This window comes from Bemisia tabaci, chromosome 7 (assembly GCF_918797505.1).
Source record: "Bemisia tabaci chromosome 7, PGI_BMITA_v3".
In the NCBI taxonomy this organism is placed as follows: Eukaryota; Metazoa; Arthropoda; class Insecta; order Hemiptera; family Aleyrodidae; genus Bemisia; species Bemisia tabaci.
The window spans coordinates 15,508,820-15,528,382 of record NC_092799.1 but is presented as its reverse complement, the minus strand read 5'-3'; the positions used below and the strand labels follow the sequence as shown (position 1 = coordinate 15,528,382).

The following is a 19,563-nucleotide window of genomic DNA, read 5'->3' as shown; positions in this document are numbered from 1 at the left end:
TGTTTCTAAAATAAGCCAGAAATTATGGTTCATTACGGCAAAATGTAGTCCAAATGTTCAACTCCCAGCTACAACAACAACAACCGCTGTTAGCTATATTCAGCTCCCATTTTCAGCGTGTGAATTTGGTACTCCCAACATATATGTACTTAACAACCGTATTTTATGAGAGATGCGATGTAGGTAAATGTCGTAGGCAATTTGTGAGCCAAAATTGAACAAAAAGAAAATTATAAAATTGAGAAAAAGGAGTAAGATTAGTGTGATGGATACTTTACCTTTAATGAATATAGACAGTTTTTCCTCCGTATAACATGGTAGTAATAGACATACATCGATGGTGGAAGTGCAGGAGTGCGTATCTCGGAAAACACGATTTTCCAGGAGAGTAAAAATACTGTATTTCTCTCTATGTTGGTAGAAGGGTAATAATTTTTGAGGATAGCAAAAATAAGATGTTTTTTCAGACTCCATCAGCATTTTGAATAATTTCTCGAACTGTTAGAAAATACGGCAGAAATACCGAGGTTCGCGTTTTCGGCACTAAGAATTGACTCTTCATCACGAGATACGCATTTTCGGAAATAGTGTTTTAAACCTGTTGTCGGCGGATTTGGATCATTTAAAGACTGAAAAAAGAGTTTAGCGCTTACAATATTCCTTATCAGATAAGATTTAGTTTGATCTCATAGGTTATGGGACATTCCGTCAACGATTTTTTGTCCGCGCACCTGTTTTTTCCAGTAATTTTCGTCCGTGCGTTTTTCCGGCACGAAAGTTTTGGTCCACGTGCCAGTTGAGACCCAAAGTTAATTGGCCCACATGGAAATACAAACGACAATTGCTCACGACGTTTTTGGATGAAAATATGATGTCTTGGAAGAATGAGGGTTTGCTTGTTTTTTGTTTTGTCTGTTTGGTCCAACGGAGAATAATATATAGTTGAGAGTTTCAGTAAAAATGGGGGAGCGTCAATTCCATGAGACAAAATTCACTAAAACTCTCTACACCTCTTTGGTGTAATAGGACTTAATTATCTTTCAAGGAATTCCCACCTTGTCATACCTGAACCGGATAAACCTCTATATTTGCCTCAGCTAAATGCTCTTAGATTTTTCCAGTGTACGATAAGTATCTTGATTTATTTTGCGTGGAAAGATCTGTACTTTTAAAGGATGCCTGTCATTCCTAATACGTTTAATTTCGTATAATACTGTGCAACACCTCTGTTGTGAAATAGTTGCTTCAGGCGCCGCCGCACGGCAGGCGGGCGGCCAGCGAAAAACGCGCGTTGGCGCCTTCAAACCTAAGTGGATACTTCAAGCATTGCGCAATGCGTGAAGTATCCACTTAGGTTTGTAGGCGCTAGTGAGCCTCTCGCGCCGGCAGCACGCCGCGCGCCGCTCCGCTCTGTTAGGCTTTAATATTTATACTCGCATAGTCAGCGTTTTTTAACTCAGGATTTTGAAATGTTTGCACGCTCTGCATTGATTATTCTCATTTAAATTGATGGGGGAAAAATATGTATCAATTTATCAAAGGAGAATAATAATATAATGTGTGTTTTTTAAATATTGGTGGCTCCGTGTCAAAAATGATTTCCAAAGCACTTTAATTTTTTCTTTTAGGTACATTTTGTGCTTTTATTGTGCTGCAGCGAGGTGTACGCGCAACGAAACGCTCAAAACTTGACGTATTTGACTCTAAAAGATCGATGTACAAATGGGTTAAAACTAAAGATTAGGTGCTTCTTGGTTTTTTTCCCTCTTTTATTCATTTTTGCAGTTTTTGTCGGCACAACTGCGGCTTATCGAGATTAATGTCGCTCGGAAAAGGTTTTACAAATATTTGTCACGTTTTAAAAATATAAATGCTTTCAAAATAAAGTAATAATTTCGTGAAGAAAAAATAAAAAAAAAATACAAAAAAGTACCTATACATACGAGTAGAAATAAAACCAAATATTCACCAATAACAATTTAGAAAGATGATTCAAAAAGAGAAAGTAATAACATTTCATTTAGAAAATGAGCAACCATAACAACACCTCCTTCTCTCTCAATTTCTCATTTCCATATTGTCAATATAATTTTACAATCCGACTAAAATATAACGCTTGGACCAAGTCACTGTTGCTTATTTTACGTGTGGGCGTAAATTACTGGACAAAAAAGGTGCGCGGACAAAAAAATCGTTGACAAAGTGTCCTGAAACCATCTCATATGGTCAGATCAAGCATTGTATGTAAGAAAATAACATTTGATCACGAGTTCATGTCTGCAATTATTATCGTTTTGAACTTTCTGTTGATCATTAAGATTAAAAATAGAGTTTTTTCATACATAAAACTTGTCTAGAAGCTTAACAGTTGATCCAATACCGTGAGCATATAATAGCAATAAGTGAATCAGAGAATTATCTGATTCACTTCCTTGATTGGCTTCCTTGAGTAACTCTTACAACATAGGTAGGTAAGAAGACAGTGCGGAGTCTCCAGAACATATCGTCTCTGTTTGGACCCTCAAAAAATGATATAGGTTACCTATATTTTTTTCTCTATTTTTCCTACAACACTTTGGCATGTATACCGTTAGAAACCTACAGCCATCAATATGTGTTCGTTATATTGCCTGTAGAAACCCGGAGGACAGCCATGTTCCATTGCTCCATCCACCCACGCTTTACGCCTTTCAAATGGACCAGTGGAAAAAGTACCTTCTCTTCAATGGACCACTAGACAAGGTACGAATTTAAACAATCTTATACATGTTTCTTAACAAGAATTTCACGTAGAACACGATTCGTGCAACGAAAATTACTGAAACCAACTCCTAAAGAAGATATTAACGTTTTTATTTCACATTGGTTATGAGAAATTTGAACTGCCCGCTCACAAGAAACTCAAAGCTCTACGCGAGTCAAATCGAGCACTACATCGGTTTCAGCAAGCCTCTCAGTCAAGCAATATACATTTCCCACCACGTGTTGTTTAAATTACAAGCAATTTGCTATAGCCGATCCAGAGTGTCAAGATTGAGGTTGCCAGATTTTTATATAGCAGAGACTGCCATGATAACGTTTAGCGCTCGATGTGAATCACGTAGAGCATTGAGTTTTCATGAGCGGGTGGTTTGAATTCACGCATCAAGAATCACTAAATAGCTTCGTAAGGAGTTAATTTTTGTAATTTTCGTTGTGCGTATCGTGTTTTACGTGAAATTTTGGTTGATTAGCATGTATCAGAATGCTGAAATTCGTACCTTGTCTAGTGGTCCATTCGGATTATTCATAATTCACCGACGAAAGCTCATTTTTCCCGTGCGGAACTTATTGAATTCACAAGCGCTTTCGAGTACCTAACTTGCGACCTTGTAAACGGCGACTCACTCACAATCAGTTTTGTATAAGAATACGCAGACCAAAAGCAAGAACAATTAAAACCCACAATCTGAACCAGGCGTTTAAACTCACCTTTTTTAAATGAGACTAACATGAAAAAACAAAAAAAAACCTTTTATTTAATAATCAAAATAATATTCTTCGGGCATTTTTCAAAACTACGGCTCAATTGAAAACACCAAAATTATGAACATTTTTGGTCAACATCATTGTGCAGGGCCACTCAAACGGGCTACAGAAGAGCGCCTTCAAATCGCTCCGTAATCTTAATGCAAAATTCTGATACCACTATTCGTGCGTCACGACAGTCATTTTGCATAGCCGGCTAGGCAAATCATTGGCCAAGGCAACCGGGTACGAATTTTCTTTCATCATCCCTCTTCTCCTCCTTTCTATTTTCCTGTAATCGTCCCCCTTTTATGGCTACTTTTCCTCTTTTTCCCTGTGTATCTTCCTCCCCTCCTTTTCTTCTTTGGATGGAAGGTGTTAATTAAATTATGAGAGCAGTTTCACATGTAGAAGGTGGATACGTACATAATGCAGCAAAAAATTTAATCTGCGTGGGAATGAATGTCAATTAGAGCCTCAATAGTGTGTTGGCAGTTGATATTGGGAAGAGAGTAAGATGCTAATCATATTTCAATGAGTATACCTAGTTGCAGCTCACTGGTTAAGAGCAAATCTAATTAATGCTTGCTCAGCTTTTAAAATCTTGACAGCTCCCAAAAATTCTGTATGAGGGTACTGATACAGACGGATAGTGGAACGACTCTCATAGTTTTTTTCATAAAATTTCACCTGAAATTTTCTCTCCAGTTTTGTTTGGGAGTCCCAGATTTTCGATAGGCACCACCACGCGGAAGAAGTACGGGTAAGTATTTAAATTTAATTTTAAAAAAAAATTAATAAAATAAAACAAAAATATATTTTTTCTTAATTCAAGAAATCGATCCATATATTTGACACTGAAATGAGTTTACCCTTTTTCAAACCTTGAAAAATTTTCAGTAAGGAATATCTACCTACCCACCCACCTGGATCCCGGGTATTATAAACATCCAATATTACTGTTGAGTTTTAGTGCTGAGTTCTATCTGTGCCTCTTGACCGATTCTATGTCGATTGTTTTCTCCTTCTATTGAGGATTATAAATGATATTGCATTGTTTAAACTGGGTCGTTATGATTTTTGAAAATTAATTTGTTGAAATGATTATGTTGAAGCTGTGCAGTGTAATGTCAATATTGACACATTTTATCAGCTCGTGCTTCATCGATTGTATTTTGTTCGCGAAAGTCGATAAAAAATCGTCTGGACACGATTCAAAATGCTTGGGTATCGGTGTGTTATGTATGTTGTCTGTTCACTAATTGAAGGGGCTTCTCTCGTTGATAATTGATTGCAGCTTGCATCATTGCAAGTTGCTATCACTTTTGCATTGCAAATTGCCTACCTTTCCGGCTTGCATATGGAACTTACTTAATTGATCGTTGAAATGGGCATTCAATGACCAAATTATGTTAAGATATCGCATTTTCATGGTAAAAAAAATTGCAACATCATTTCAATACCTACATCCATTGATTGTACAACCTATGCTACATGGTGTAAGTACACCAATTTCTCCAGAATTAGAAAATTGACATATAAAAAAAATCTGAACTTTTTTCACACAAGGGATACTCGTAATTTTTTTTTTAGTTAGGTATATGTTTGTTTAATCCTTCTTAGTCTGTATGTTGTCTCATTTTTTATGTACATTGAGTATCAAAATATTCGCAAAAGAATTTTCTATCGAATTTAGTATTAGAGGGAATTTTGAAAATCCTCCTCCCTGACAAGCCTATTAAAATACTGCAGAATGGATACTTTTTACACGAATATATGACAGGCTTGGAGGACAAGGTGCATAAGTGCATTTTTTGTTATTTCAAGAAATACATGTTACTTAAAAGTTTTAAAATTACATGAAGCTTTAAAAGAAGGAAATCAAGTTCAACCTCACTTTTAGGTGCTTAAAAATTAGATATTAGGGGTGGAGTTTTTAATGAATATACTTTAAGACTAGAGACATTTAAAATTATTATTATATCAACTTTTCTAACTTTTTTTTTTTATGTACCCCGTCCTCCAAGTTCTTCCTGTGATCTAGAAAGAAAATTGCCACATTAAAACTGGTATTGTGCCTGCCAATTGTATTTTTGTAGTTTAACTCAGTCACTTGGCTATTTCTGACTGAACTTCAAAAAGGGGATCAACGTTTATAATTCAAAGAGAAATTACATTATGAATCATTATGCCTTAAAATTATAAAAAAAATTAAATAAACAAAATGGAGGCAAGATCACTTTAGGAGTATTATATTTACAAGACCTCTCATCTTCATGAAGGAAATCGCTTTATTCGTTTGGCATGCTTACCCTCTTCTACTTGGAGGTAAGAGCAATATTGAAGAATTGAACAGTAATGGAAGTAATCAGTTGCTGAACTTTGTAAAAAATGCCATTTATTCAAGCAGCAAGTGGAAAATTAGTTACAATATTGTATAAAATGAAGTTTACATTTTTCAAAGGATATTCAAGCAATTAGCAGATGAGAGATAGAAAAAAAGTAAAGACAAACTTCATAATAATGCCTTTTTAGACAAATCTGGGGATGCGGGTATTATATAATATATATAATAAATAGCAAGGATCATAACTGTATAATTAACAACTGGAGGGGGTAATGAGTACACAGATTTGAATCTGTCATGTGAAAACATTGACAAAACAGCTGCTTCCCCTTGAAGCGGGGTTTGGGTGGGCTCATATTTCAATTATTTTCAACAAAATTTTTAAATTTTCCAAATTGACAGTTAACAAAATTGGCAGCAAATTGGAGCCATCTTGAATTTCATTCATTCTGGGTATGGCTAGAAGATTTAGACGTAAGATTCATGATGGGGGAAAACTGTGCTATGGCTGAAGCGATACACTGAGACACTTCATGAGATTGTCCAAAAAATATTGCAACAAGCAATTAAGTTGATAGAAAATATTTTCATCATGTACATCAAGAATGATTCATCCACCATCATACCAGGATATGTAGAGAATCTTGAAAATAACATACTCTTTATACTGAATTAATGAAATTACAAAAGAAAATTTATTGATAAAAATCAGCAAAAAGAAACTGCAGCTTGAAATGAAAATTTAGCACATCACCCACAAAATGCTGGAGGAGACAATCATTAGAACAGAAACTACTTTTAACAAGTAAATTGAGAATGGCTCATCAAAAGTGATATCATCCATTGCTAATCGGATGCTATTCTAAAAGTTGATGTGGTAAGTTTGGCACCTAATAAATTTTAGGCCTGATAATTTTCAAATCTGAAAATTCTGATGTTTACTTATTTAAGAGTAAAGTGTGATTCAGCACTCACTTCTAGGAGACTTTTTGGAGACCATAATGAATGCTTAACAGTGATTGAGTGCTACTGGTTACACTATCAATTTTTCTAAGAAGGTACAAATGTATTGCCAAAATTTGTAAAAAAGTGACTTACATATTTAGTGAGCTTACTCGAAGAATGGATATGAAATGTGAAAGACTCGAACTGTTATCACACAAATCTTGGCACACCATTAGAAGAAGACATTTACAATAAAAAGGTCATGGCTAATATTAACAAAAATACCATTTTGACCTTTTATGTTTCAACTTTTTTTGAATCAGAAATCATGAGTGCGTGTGATAAGGAGGTGTACTGCTTCAATTCTATTCACAACATTGCTCATATTACATAACTCTAGTCACAGGTTGATAAATAACTGAAATATCTACATGTCAACTGATAAAAATGCGTTTGAGAGTAATCATCACAATTACTCTGAGATAAAGATGTTATTTAATGACAAAATCAATCACATCGTGATTACAACGCTTCACTCTTCCGTACCGGATTTTCCGCTATCGAGTTGAAGACATAGTCACAGAAAAAGAACTGTGACAAGACGTAAACCACCATAACAAAACCAACACTGAAAACTGTTACCATGTCAATCTGATTCTGTCCCGTCTCCATTTTCACGCTGGAGGTTTTGCAACTTTTCCGCTAGCTTCTGCGAGAAGAGCTTATTGAACATGGGACTGAGAGAGTTGAAAAGTGCGTAAGGTGTGTCATACCACTGACTTTCTTCACTGACCTCTGGACTGATAGTATCGAACTGTTTTGAGACCACGCGGAACCCAAGCTGACAAAGTTCAATGCAGTATGAGTCCCCCTCGGCTGTAGTAGCGTTAAGATAGACCTTATCATTGTGCTCACTCTCCAGGCTAGAAATTGCAATATCTCGAACGAAATCTTTCACTTCGTTGATAACATACTTCCCCTCAGAGGGCCAGTCCATTGGTTCCTCCATCTCTCCGAGTGCATAGCATTCACCTGGAAAAAAATAGAAGCAGCTATGAAAACAAAGGTTACTGATAAGGAGGAGAGCTAGATATTGAGTTGATGGGTTTATTTCTGTGGTTCTTAGACTCCATTTTATCTTCTTGCTCAATTCGCTTTGTCTGTACAACATGTTGCTAAATGTATTCCAATGTAATTATTTGCCTTCAATGTTTCAAAAACTTACTTGGAACTCATTTGATTTCTTTATAAATTATTATGGGCTTAAGTTGTGGGTGCAAGCTAGTTAATCTGAGCACAGGTGCCTTTTAACCATTGTCTTGATTGAGCGCCCAGGCATCTGTTGCCTGGAGTTTCAAAATCTAAAATTGACAGAAGCTGAGTTTTGTTGAGGAAAAACAGGTGTCCCAGAAAACCCATACTCTCGGATAGGAGCTCCCCTAGCTAACCTAAGGTCTTCCTATCAATGGGTTTATCAAGATTTGGGGGCCCCTAGAGGAGTTCTGCCGGGGCTCCCTGAGCCACTTGTCAGAATTTCTGGGGTGCTGAGGCATCCGAGTCATCGGCACCAAGATAATCGCATCGCACAATCAAATTTTGGTGAAGTTGAATATTCAATTAATATTCGAAATGGCAAACCTGCCATTATCTATTACTTCCCCTGCGATAGTTCGAAATTTGAAGGTTGGACCCTCTATACCTTCATACCCTACAGACCAAGTACCACCAGTTTAGTTCGAAAAAGTCCATCGTGTGGAAATACTTTTCCAAAAGTGCGAATATTAGAGCTTGTGCAAGCTATCTATGACTGAAAAAATGAGTAATTTTTTTAAAAAAATCAAAAGTCGAAGCAATAATCGGAAATATTTGACTATTGGCTTCCAAGTATTTGAAATCGCAAGATCCGATTTCTCAAATAATCGCAATCAAAAAGTTGCAAATATTCCAATACCTAATCGCATTTGAATTTGATATTCGTCCATCCCTAATCCTAGCACTCCTGATAAGTGTTAACAGGTTGGTAAAAAAATTACTTCCTCATAAATACTTACATCCACAAAGCAAAATGTATCGTCCTCCTTTGAATTTGATGCCCAAACACTATGACGCCTAAGCAAAAATGTTGCAAAATGAACAACGTTGGTCGGCCAGTATTAAAGATCAAGTGACCTTCATTATCTACAATTTAGAAGATAATTGGCAGTGCAGACAATGAAATACTTGGAAACAAATAAATGAAAAAGTCACAGATGAAAAGGCACAAATAAAAGCGACGATAATGAGGGTATGTAATGATAACTTGATGATAACATTATCACTCCTAACCTCATAGACGCTATTAGTGCAACGTCACAAAAAAGCGATATATATCGATTTTTTCGCACTGGTAGCATTGAAAGAGGTTATGCCAATGTTATTGTTTGGATCCAATTCGATATAATGGAGAATCCCTATGATGACGTCGCCACTAATAGCGTCTATATGCAAAACGAAACAAAACAAAACAAAAGGTACACTAGCGCTCTCAGGGCGTGGTCGGATTCATAATTATTTAACCGCGAATTTTCAAACTGACGGGGAGACAACCAACCTTCCGATTGCTGCGGGGGGGAGGAAAGGGCACAAATATTTTAGATACTTTTGATCAAGCGTAAAGTTTAGTGGAAAAAAACAGATGCAAAAATACTTAGGATATTTATCCAATTTGATTCAGTGTAAAGAAAGTGTAAATCATAATTTAAAAGGGTGAAGGTCGTAGATACCTACTATGAGAAAGATAATTTTGGAACTGATAAGCTTCAGTTGGTGTTGATAAAACTCATATTACCTCATTAATGAGCGATTGATATCCTAAGGGCGCCTGTGGGTATCTATTTTGATTACTGAAAGTTATGAATTATGTTTTCTTATTTCTAAGAGTTGTCAAAAGAGCAGCCACTTGGATGGATAACAACTTGAATGATGCAAGAATTTACAAAGTGAGTATCATGCTTTTAATCGGTTGAAATTTCATTGAGACAGTGTAAAATATCGTATTAAATATTATAAACAAGTGCAGATCTGTGTGGTTGTTACTTTTTGTGAAGGTGCATGTCTGAGAGAGAGAAAATATTAAATTTAACATCTACTAACTCAACGATGATTGCAGATCAGCAATTTAATCAGTCTAGGTGCACATGAGCTAGGCATTACTTTTGGGTAAATTAAATTATCTTTCAAATTAGCTATGTATTCTTACTCAGAGGCAAAAAATGACAAAAAGTAATTTCAGAAGAGGCACCAGGCAACTATACGGCTGAACTGATAAGGAGGGGATCATGGCAAACTTCATTTGATTTGGAGAGGGACTCTGCAGAATCATGGAGCGGTGTAACCATATTTTATTCAATTTTTAATCACAAGATAGTGGGGGCAGGCAGTAAATATTATTTTCAACTTATCGGTTGACTTCTTTGCATGAAGCAAACTCTCAGCTATCTTTTATCAGGAATGTTGAAACCTGGCTGATGATAACACACTCGAAGGTTGAACGAGGTGAGCAGTGAACTACTGTAAAACTCTCAAGTGCATTGTTCCTTCAAACATGTTGCGGATTGGATTTATTGGAGGTGGGAAAATGGCCCAGGCCATGGCCAAAGGATTCGTATCGGCAGGTAATCAGACTCCTCTTCTTAAGATATAATTTTGGTCGAAAATTTCATTTTAACTCACACAATATGAAGAGTACAGTTAATTTTGAGGCTATTATGTGTCACTAAGTGTTTGAATAATTAATTTTCTATGGTCGACCTATGAGAATTAATGATTTTTTCATAGACGTATCTATAGCTGAAATTTCCTGCATCCCATCCAAGTGCACCTCAATATGTTCCTCTGTCAGTGCTATTAAAAATCCTGGTACGCTGTTGACCAAGTGCATCAGAGTAACTTTCAAAGCACAAAAAACTCAAATTAATGCTTAGAAAAGTAATAATCACTCATGGTTTCAGTTGAATTAAGTAAAAGGATTCTAGTAGGTATACTTTAAGATGTGATAACTTTCAGTGTTGACTTCAAGGTTTAAGGACCGTAATCCATTAAAAGAAGTTGTGATTGTTTCGTAGATTTTATGTATTTTTCATTTTTCTCTTCATACTCATTCATACTCTGCCTCTCTTAAATAATTATCAATAGGCTCAAGATAGGTATTGGAATCAAAGATCTTTTTGGGCTTTCAACTCATATGTGCCACATTGTGCAACTCAAATTGATCATGACATTGGTGGCTTAGTTTTCCTGTATTGCATCATTTACAAACAATCGCATTCCTTTTTTCAGGACTGACCAAAAATGAAAATATTCTAGCAAGTTGCATTCCACAAGACACAGTGAGCCTTAAGGGCCTAAAGGTAACTGCAAATCTAGAAACCTTAATTTTGTCCAAAGTACTTACTTACCTTGATGTACATGGGTGAAATTTAAAAAAAAAAGTGCGTGGAAAAAAAATTGATATGATGCTGACTTCAAGCAACTTAATTTTCCCTCTGATAGTTAAAATTGTACCTTGAACTTCTGGGTAAAACTAAATAGCGAGAAATATATTACCTCTCTGACCTAAAATGGTAAAGTAAAACAAACTCATGTAGGTGATTGATATGGGTCGTTCCTACAATGCAGTCCAGGTATTTGATAAAGTAGGGAACATTTTTTTTCGTTTGACTGAGAAAATTGATAGGATTAGTACCTAGCAATGACTAAAAAAGTCCGACGAGAAATCCCTTTTTCTGTAAAACATTAACTCAGGGAAGTTAAATTACGTAATAATTAAGTAAGTAAAGTTCAGTTCAGTAAAAAAAATAGTTAGGTCAAATGTTGATTGGATTTTAAAACTGTTTCTGACTTACTCTCTCTGATTGTTTTAAATGTATTCCCTTTGCAACAGGAGCTGGGCATACCAACTACATTCGACAACAAAGATGTGGTCAAGCAGTCAGAAGTCATTTTCCTAGCCACAAAACCGCTGGTGATTCCAACAGTTTTACAGGATGTTAAATCAGTGGTAACACCAAAAAATTTGTTCCTGTCTGTTGCCATGGGCGTAACTTTAAAAACTCTTGAGCAGGTAAAGTGCTTCTTCCATTATCTGATGCAGAAAAACTATATTTCAGTCTTTGTTAAAAGAAAATAGAGAAAATATCCATGGACAAAAAGCTTGACATATGTAGTTAATTGGAAAAGGTATCATTAAGAAGTAGAAAAAAACATAGTGGGGATCAACTTACACTAACTTTGTGGAATAAATAATACTGATTCAGACTGACCAAAAATATGAGCTCCTTGATGTTGGACTGAGAATAATACTAAAGCGAGATCACAAATAAGTATTATAAGCAATATTTATCTGTTAAAGAATTAGTGTCTTCGTCTAATTGATACCCATAAAATTCTTCATAACACATTTTAACAATGTTTTTTTTTGAAAATTTCTTCCCAGAACCTTCCAGCCGAATCTCGCGTTATCAGAGTGATGCCAAACACACCAGCCCTGGTGAGGGAAGGCGCATCTGTATTCGTCAGGGGTTCGTCAGTCAAGGATGACGATGCAGAAATCGCAAAAAAATTGTTGGCTGCCATCGGTACATGTGAGGAGGTCAAGGAGTATGACTTGGATCCAGTGACAGCATTAAGTGGATCCGGCCCGGCATATGTAAGATTTAACATTAAGCTTCAAGTCACAAAAATTGCTCCGAGACCATAAAAAAGATCCTCCATAAGAAAGATAAAATTATCTCTATTCTAAGTGCTTTTCTGAGTTCTTCTGAAAATTCAGTATACTGATAGAAACTTGTTTCTAATAAGAAATTGCCTCATCGGAGAATCATTAATAAGAATATCCAATTATTCCCCTCATCGGTCAACTTATTTCGTTTGATAATTTGAATAAATTTACATTTGCTCTCCATTATATCCAAATGATTTGTAAAGCAGACCAAATGTAAAGAAAACCAAACAATCTTGTGAACAACAAAATAACACACAATTTGATTTTACTTCCTCTTCTTTTCTTTCAGCTACACAGTTGGATTATTATTGGGGTTTACTCTTGGAATGGTAATTAATATAGTTTGCCAATATTTGTAAGCACTTCATAAGAGCAACTTTCCTAGAGCAAAGTAGCATAATGACCTTTACGGTTGATTTTAATGGAAACATTTGAATTAATTCTAGATTTACGTCATGATTGAAGCTCTTGCAGATGGGGCTGTGCGAATGGGACTTGCGCGGGACCTAGCGTATAAACTTGCCGCCCAAACTGTCAAAGGTGCTGGAACTATGGTGCTAGAAACTGGAAGTCATCCTGGCAAATTAAAAGATGATGTAACATCACCTGGAGGTAGGTTTCCCAGAATAATTGCATTAATTTTTACCCTTTCTTAAAAGAGCCTTAGTTGCAATGATTAAAGACATTACTTTTCAAAATACATAGTTCTGCCTGAAAGTTCAAATTTTCAATGTTTTCAGGAATAATTGAATAGCATTACTAAGTACATTACACGTTGCCTAAAATTTACTAGTGTTTAATTTTTTTAACCGAAAACTAAGCAGCATTCTGCACTTTAATTATTTAATATTGGAAAAATTCATGAAAGTCTCAAGGCTTAATACTACTTAGTTTTTGGTACAAAAAAATAAAATACACCAGGAGCGTAGGCAAGAAGAAATGTAGTTCAGCTTCCTCTGGACTAATATGTATCATTTAGAATTATGTGTCTTTCAAATATTTCAACCTTGAATATCTTGAAGTATTGCGGTTGTGTAAACGGATTTAATCTTTTTTATTTCAGGCTCTACAGCAGCAGGACTATACCAGCTTGAGAGAGGGGGACTCAGGGCAGCCGTAATTACAGCCCTGGAAGAAGCGACAAAAAAATGCAAAGAAATGGCGAAGACCTCTCAATGATAGTCTCTAAAAGAGATGAGGAGTCGCAAATGCAAAGCCTGACCTGGAATTAAAACTGTGATAATAGGATTAAGAGTTACTTTATGAAAATTTTTCAAACTGTGTACTTCACCAATAAAAAAAGGAAAATGGAAGATAAAAAAGAGCCTCCAAATGCATCCTGCTCTGTGAAAAAAAATAAGTGACGCAATTCCATATCAATGGTAAAACTCTCAAACCACATAACTCCTTTGTCACGTTTTAAAATCCCTGCTCTAATTGTATTTATTTTACAGAGAACGATCCAACATAATTTCTCGAAGTTTTCATAGAATTTTCTTCCCGTAGGCAAGAAAAATCATGAAAGTTTTACAGAATCGAAGTTCAGTAGTTTTCCTTTTAAAAAATGAAGTGCCAAAGGAGGTCTGCATCCATGCAAAACCAAAATGCTATGTTTGGGAGTCTCAACATCGATACTGCCAAATGTATCGGTGTCATTGTTACAAAATAGAAACGTATTGGCTTTATTCAAACAAAAGTGACCGTATTGTTAAATGTTGATTTTTTTCTACTTTATTGTTCTGGAGAAAATTGATTTTGTAAAGGTAAAGGAAAAAATCAACCAAATATAGTCAATATCACAGAGGTTTTAATAATTCATTGAATAGGTTTCATATAACTTAAATTAAATTCAAAGAAAAGCACATATGCTAACAGTAGAAAACATCAACTTATTTCTTCTTCCACAGCAATATCTACTTGTGATGTCATGTAAGAGCTATTTCCCACTTAATGGCTTCGTCCTCCCAAGGAGAGAAATCCTAGTTTCAAATCTGTTGTATTGAAGTATGAAGAACAGTAAAATGGATTTGGAATAATTTTTGACGCTGTGAAACATTTTAAACACGCAAATTTCTGGGGTGAAATACAACCCTGTGTTGAGCAAAGTACAGATTAAGAGGTTTGAGTAATTCAGAAAAACAGTTCAGAGGGAAATGCGAAACAATAACGAATCAAAATTACAATATAAATTCATATTTTGTGGATAAATTCAAGCTTACTTTGTAATAATTTCGTGATTCAGATTTTTTCAATTTTGTGAATTCAGATTTTCCTCCTTAGGACAAGACATTTACTTTGAAAGCATGAGTCATAAAAAAGGAATCTCAAAACAATTAATTAAAATGCTATGACAATAAAATAGTAAAATTTACAATTTTAGATTTCACTGAAATCAAATATTTGACAGCAACTCAAAAGGTACTTTTACATAAATCCAAGTATAATACATAAAGTACATACATACACAAATTCATTATTTTTAAGATATTATGTACAGAAATTGACTGAAAACTATGGCTTAAACAGAGTGTTAAAGCTGGTGTACGAGAATAATTAGTGAGTGTTCACGGGCTAATGAGAGAGGATTGGATGAGACACTGCCTGACGTTTGAAGAAAAAATGTAGAATAATAGAATATGTTCCTGCTTTTGGTTGATATCATTGTTTCGTGATACCTTTTATTTCTGGTTTCAATACAGAAACCAGCGTTAATATTAATACAACTGTTCAAAATTAGTGTTGACACTTTCATACAATTTTCGCCTCATTTCTTTTGTTACACTACAAAACTTCCAGTATTTTTGTTGAGATAAAATTTTACACTAAAAGAATATGATAGTCTATGTTTTGTATTTCTTCAGAGTAAAAGATCGTCATTTTTGGTTTTTGCAAAGTTAGTATTATTGACGTAAGTTTTGCGTACTTTTCATGATTTGTTGTTAAAATCGCAGTCATTTTGACTACGATTGCAACTTCCTTGGAAAATTACTGCTACTTGGAACAGTAATCCTCAAAAAATTATTCAGTGATAGATTTTTTTGGACATGACTTTAGAGAAGGGACAAAGATTACAACAAATTAGAGTCCAAAAAACATCTTTAAGAAATTTACCAGAAATTTGAGGAGAAAAAGAGAATATTTGTTGTAGCGTTATTTGTAAAGAGAGGCGTGATAGCTGATTGAGAGAAAACATTTTACATTGACTTTAAACTCCTTAGTCAGACATCTTTTCTAATTGTCAGAGGGTCTCAAAAATAATTCAAGAAGTCATTTTCCAGCAGTCGAGGGCAGAATTTTTCATGGTGATTTTCTAAAGATACCATGTTCTGTGATTTGATTGCATCTAAATGTGATTTCTGATGAGTCATTGCAATCCAAGACACATTAAATTAATTGACCCGTACCTAATTATGTACAAAATTAAAAAATACGATACAAAATGCAAATCATTTTTGAAAGGCAAGATAAAAGCTTGGCTATCGTTACAAAAAGTGGGTATTCAAGCAAGCATTAAATAATAACAACTGACACCTAGATCTACAAAATCTTATTTAAAATACTTCATCAGCCAGTGGCACTTAGCAAGGGCTAAGCCATTTTTTCCCCCGAATGTAGACATCCATGAATCATTTGAGAGCCAGTGTTAAAAATATTTTAAAGATGAATGGATCGAATCCAACAGAAAATAGCCAAAGTGAATAGCTGCAGAATAGGGCAGAACTTCGGTTGAGTTTCAGTTTCTTTTGGATTTTTTAGGCTCTGCTTCAAACAAAAGCCAAATAAATTGCCAAAAACAACATCATTGATCTAAATGAATCAATCCTTGTTAAAAGTTCCTAAAGCACCCACCGTTAGCTCTAGAAAGTGAACTTTTTGAACTTCAAAGTAACCTCCAAAGAGATAGTGGGTTTGAAATTTCAGTGGTGGTCATCCAAAATACATTGAATTAAGTTTGAATACCTAAATCCACTTAAGAATACGTAAATCAACTCTTTTGAAAAGGTATATTTAGTTCCTTTCTTTTAAATTCGATCCATTTCCAAGCATTTTCACTATTTAAATATTAAATTTTGTTCTTTCTGAAGAAAGATGTGCGTAAAAGGGAAGGCATCTTAAATAATTTAATCTGCAAATATGGGTAGAAGATGACAGCTTTTAGCATCCATAAGGGGTGAATGCAAAGACTGCCAAATGTGAGACAAAATAGTGAGTTTAGACGCCTCTGTAAACACATTTTTCCCTTTTTTACTTCTTTTATTGGCAGCCTTGCTAATTTAGCACATTTCCATTATATGAGCAATTGATTTGGTTTGACATGGGTGAGAATTGGCCCGTACTGCGAACCTTTTTTTCCCCAACAAACGTTATTACTATCGAGCGGATCTTATGACAGAAACTTTGTTTTGAACAAGTTTTCAAAATTAGAGTGTAGCAGGAATGACTACAACTAGCACAAGCAACAATCGGGCCAACTTCAGTGCTCAAGTTACAAAACGAAGAGAAAAAGGGGGAAATTTCACAAAAAATAGAGAGAACAATTTTGGAAGGGAAGAATTTAACACGACTAGAGACAAAGAATGTAACAATATTCAACAACTCACAATTTTTTCAGGAATCAACATGTTCAGTTGAACCAAAATAAAATAAAATTTCACTATGAAAATCGCTCAGTTTCCAAAAGGTGAAATGGGTGATCTTCAAAGACGAGAGTACTTTGCTAGGATGTTAGCAATATTCTGTAGTTTGCTAGTATATATGCATGTGATATTCTAAGTTTGGCAAAATTGATAGTCATGACAAGGGTTTTAAAGCCGCAGCGACTCAGTAATTCCAAATTATTTTTTTTTCTGAGTAATATGAAAAGTTCTTTCGCAAGCATTTATCAATTGAAACTTTTTAAGTAGTTTAAGTGTGCATGAACTTAAGTGGCGTGGACTCTGAGATTATTTATCTTCACATTTTCATACTTTTACAACAAAGAACAAAATCTTTCAAGCTTGTTTGGGAAAATTGTAGAGGGTTTTCGGTAAAATTAATGGAACTTTCCATTATTTAACCAGGACCATTTAGTGTAATTTAAAAGTTTCCCTTTAAAGAAACGGGGGAAAAGTAAAGATAAAAAACAAGATGGTCGATAGAACCCAAATTTTAAGCCAAAAAATAAGCAATTAACTCTTCAAAGCTTGAACTTTATCAGATTTGGAAACTCAGAAAAAATGGAAATGAAAAACAACAGAATCAAACCTTATCTTCAATCGATTTAACATACTTCCATGAGTCATTGATGGAACACAAACAAAATGGGTTAAAAGTAAAAGTATGCAGCTAAGATATCACTGAGTCTCCAGTTTTTATTTTGGCAATAGAGAGAATGAGAATAGATAAATGAGGATCCTATTTGGAAACCAAGACAGTAAATGAGGGTGACACATCAAAGAATAAAAAAAAATCATCCGTCCAAAATTTAGTAAGAAAAATTAAGATTCTTAAATTAATAGATATTCATAAATTCAAAAGGAGAAGATGGGCAGGATCTAATGTCAAAACTCTGAAAACAGATACCTCCATTTAAACGTTTTATTACTTCCTTTTTTTCCAGATTTCTTTTTTATTTGCTAGAAATTTTCATAACATTTGCTTTACAAAGAGATAAAATATCATAGAAGTTTCTCAGCGATGGTGTAGATTACTTTTTTATCTAAATAACGCACCAAGTGGAATTTGCATTGTAGCAGAGATATGAGCTATTCCAGTTTGCAATATTTACTGCTAGTCAATTCATTACAAGGGTGAAGTGAGTTTATTTATGAAAGGCACAGAAGCCGATAAATACAAGTACATTTTTAAAGCTTATCGAAACAAACAAAAAATGAATAAACTGATGTTTGTAGAGAAGAATTGTGGAATATATTGTAGGAAAAAAATCAAAGGGTTAAGCATGATCATTGATCACCTAACAAAAGTTGCAAGATTATTGAAGACTTGCATTGCTTCTCTACCATGCTATTGCAGACTATTTGTCTAAAAATTAGGAAGAAAAATATCTTCAGTTTTTCTGATAAATTCGCTTTTTACTGGAAGAAATATGGCGATGTTTTTAAGCTTGTATAGCATTCTTCCTTAGTATGGCAATACTGTATTAAGCAGTTTCAGCTTCCGAGTCTTTCATTCACAAAAGAAGAGTGTGGAAAAAAAGAAAAAGAAAAAAAACCCAACACTACAATTAAAAAGAAAACACTCCATTGGCCAGTGCAAGGAAATAAACAAGAAAATCAGTCACTTGAAATTGTGAGCAAGTGAAAACATACTGCATCAAAGCACCGTAACATGAATTACGATTCATTTTGATCTTGAATATTTCATTAACACAATAATGATAAATTAACAGCGGCCCCAAAACAAGGGCTACGAAGTTCCAGAAGAGTTTGACAAGATAAATAAATTTGAATAACTTAAAATCAATTTAAAGGAAAATTAAAAAGCAAATTAAATTAACTTCAATTTTTCCTTTTTGTTATCACAATAGCATTAAAAACTAGTTGCGCCACCTACAATTGAGGAATTTTTTTCCAGCACATTGATATGAAAATAATAATCGTACCTTTGAGTTGGAGCGGAGAAATCACAAGCTGATTGCTTCATTACGAAAAGGTTTGGGACTTCTCCATCGGGAAACAAAGATTGGCTGAACGTTTCAACATGTACATTTTCATTTTAGTATCTGTACAATATCTGAAAAAAAAAAAATTGATTTACACTATAGTGGAAAGACAATCTATCAATATACAATTGACTGAGTTATCATATATAAGTTAAAAGTTCTGCATAACATCATACTTATGGCTCTCCTAAACAGTCATTAATGTCTAACCAAGTCTAACCAAGACATTAATGGTTTTATATAGCACTGGTTACAAAAAATTTGAATTTCCCGCTCACAAGAAAAACCAAAGTCTATGTTAATCGAATCATGCACTACAACCGTTTTGGCAAGCTTTTGAAT

At 34.6% G+C, this 19,563-nt stretch overlaps 3 protein-coding genes across 9 annotated transcripts in view; 1 reads left to right on the top strand and 2 right to left on the bottom strand.

Moving 5' to 3' along the window:
- Nucleotides 1-5,883: 5,883 nt before the first annotated feature.
- Nucleotides 5,884-9,950, bottom strand: LOC109031917 (GSK3-beta interaction protein). Of its 2 annotated transcripts, XM_072302183.1 has the most exons (3): nucleotides 9,932-9,950; nucleotides 8,851-8,977; nucleotides 5,884-7,831 (listed from the first exon to the last, which is right to left on the bottom strand). In XM_072302183.1, the coding sequence occupies exon 3, from the start codon at nucleotides 7,806-7,808 to the stop codon at nucleotides 7,446-7,448; it is 363 nt and encodes a 120-aa protein (XP_072158284.1). In that variant the 5' UTR covers nucleotides 7,809-7,831; nucleotides 8,851-8,977; nucleotides 9,932-9,950; the 3' UTR covers nucleotides 5,884-7,445. The 2 variants fall into 2 exon arrangements, with proteins under 2 accessions (XP_072158284.1, XP_018899317.1); XM_019043772.2 differs by lacking the exon at nucleotides 9,932-9,950 and having other exon boundaries at nucleotides 8,851-9,248.
- Nucleotides 9,951-10,111: 161 nt separating this feature from the next.
- Nucleotides 10,112-14,363, top strand: LOC109031916 (pyrroline-5-carboxylate reductase 3). Its single transcript, XM_019043771.2, has 6 exons — nucleotides 10,112-10,452; nucleotides 11,117-11,187; nucleotides 11,721-11,900; nucleotides 12,273-12,485; nucleotides 13,007-13,172; nucleotides 13,624-14,363. Exons 1-6 carry the CDS (start codon nucleotides 10,383-10,385, stop codon nucleotides 13,737-13,739), a joined length of 816 nt encoding a protein of 271 aa, XP_018899316.1. The 5' UTR covers nucleotides 10,112-10,382; the 3' UTR covers nucleotides 13,740-14,363.
- Nucleotides 14,346-19,563, bottom strand: part of Dmtn (transmembrane and coiled-coil domain 2 protein Dmtn) — a 198,103-nt gene continuing 192,885 nt past the window's right edge. For all 6 annotated transcript variants that reach the window (XM_019043766.2, XM_019043765.2, XM_019043770.2 and 3 more), the window contains one exon: nucleotides 14,346-19,292. The gene's annotated coding sequence lies outside the window, so the exon portion shown is untranslated. The remainder of the gene's footprint in view (nucleotides 19,293-19,563) is intronic.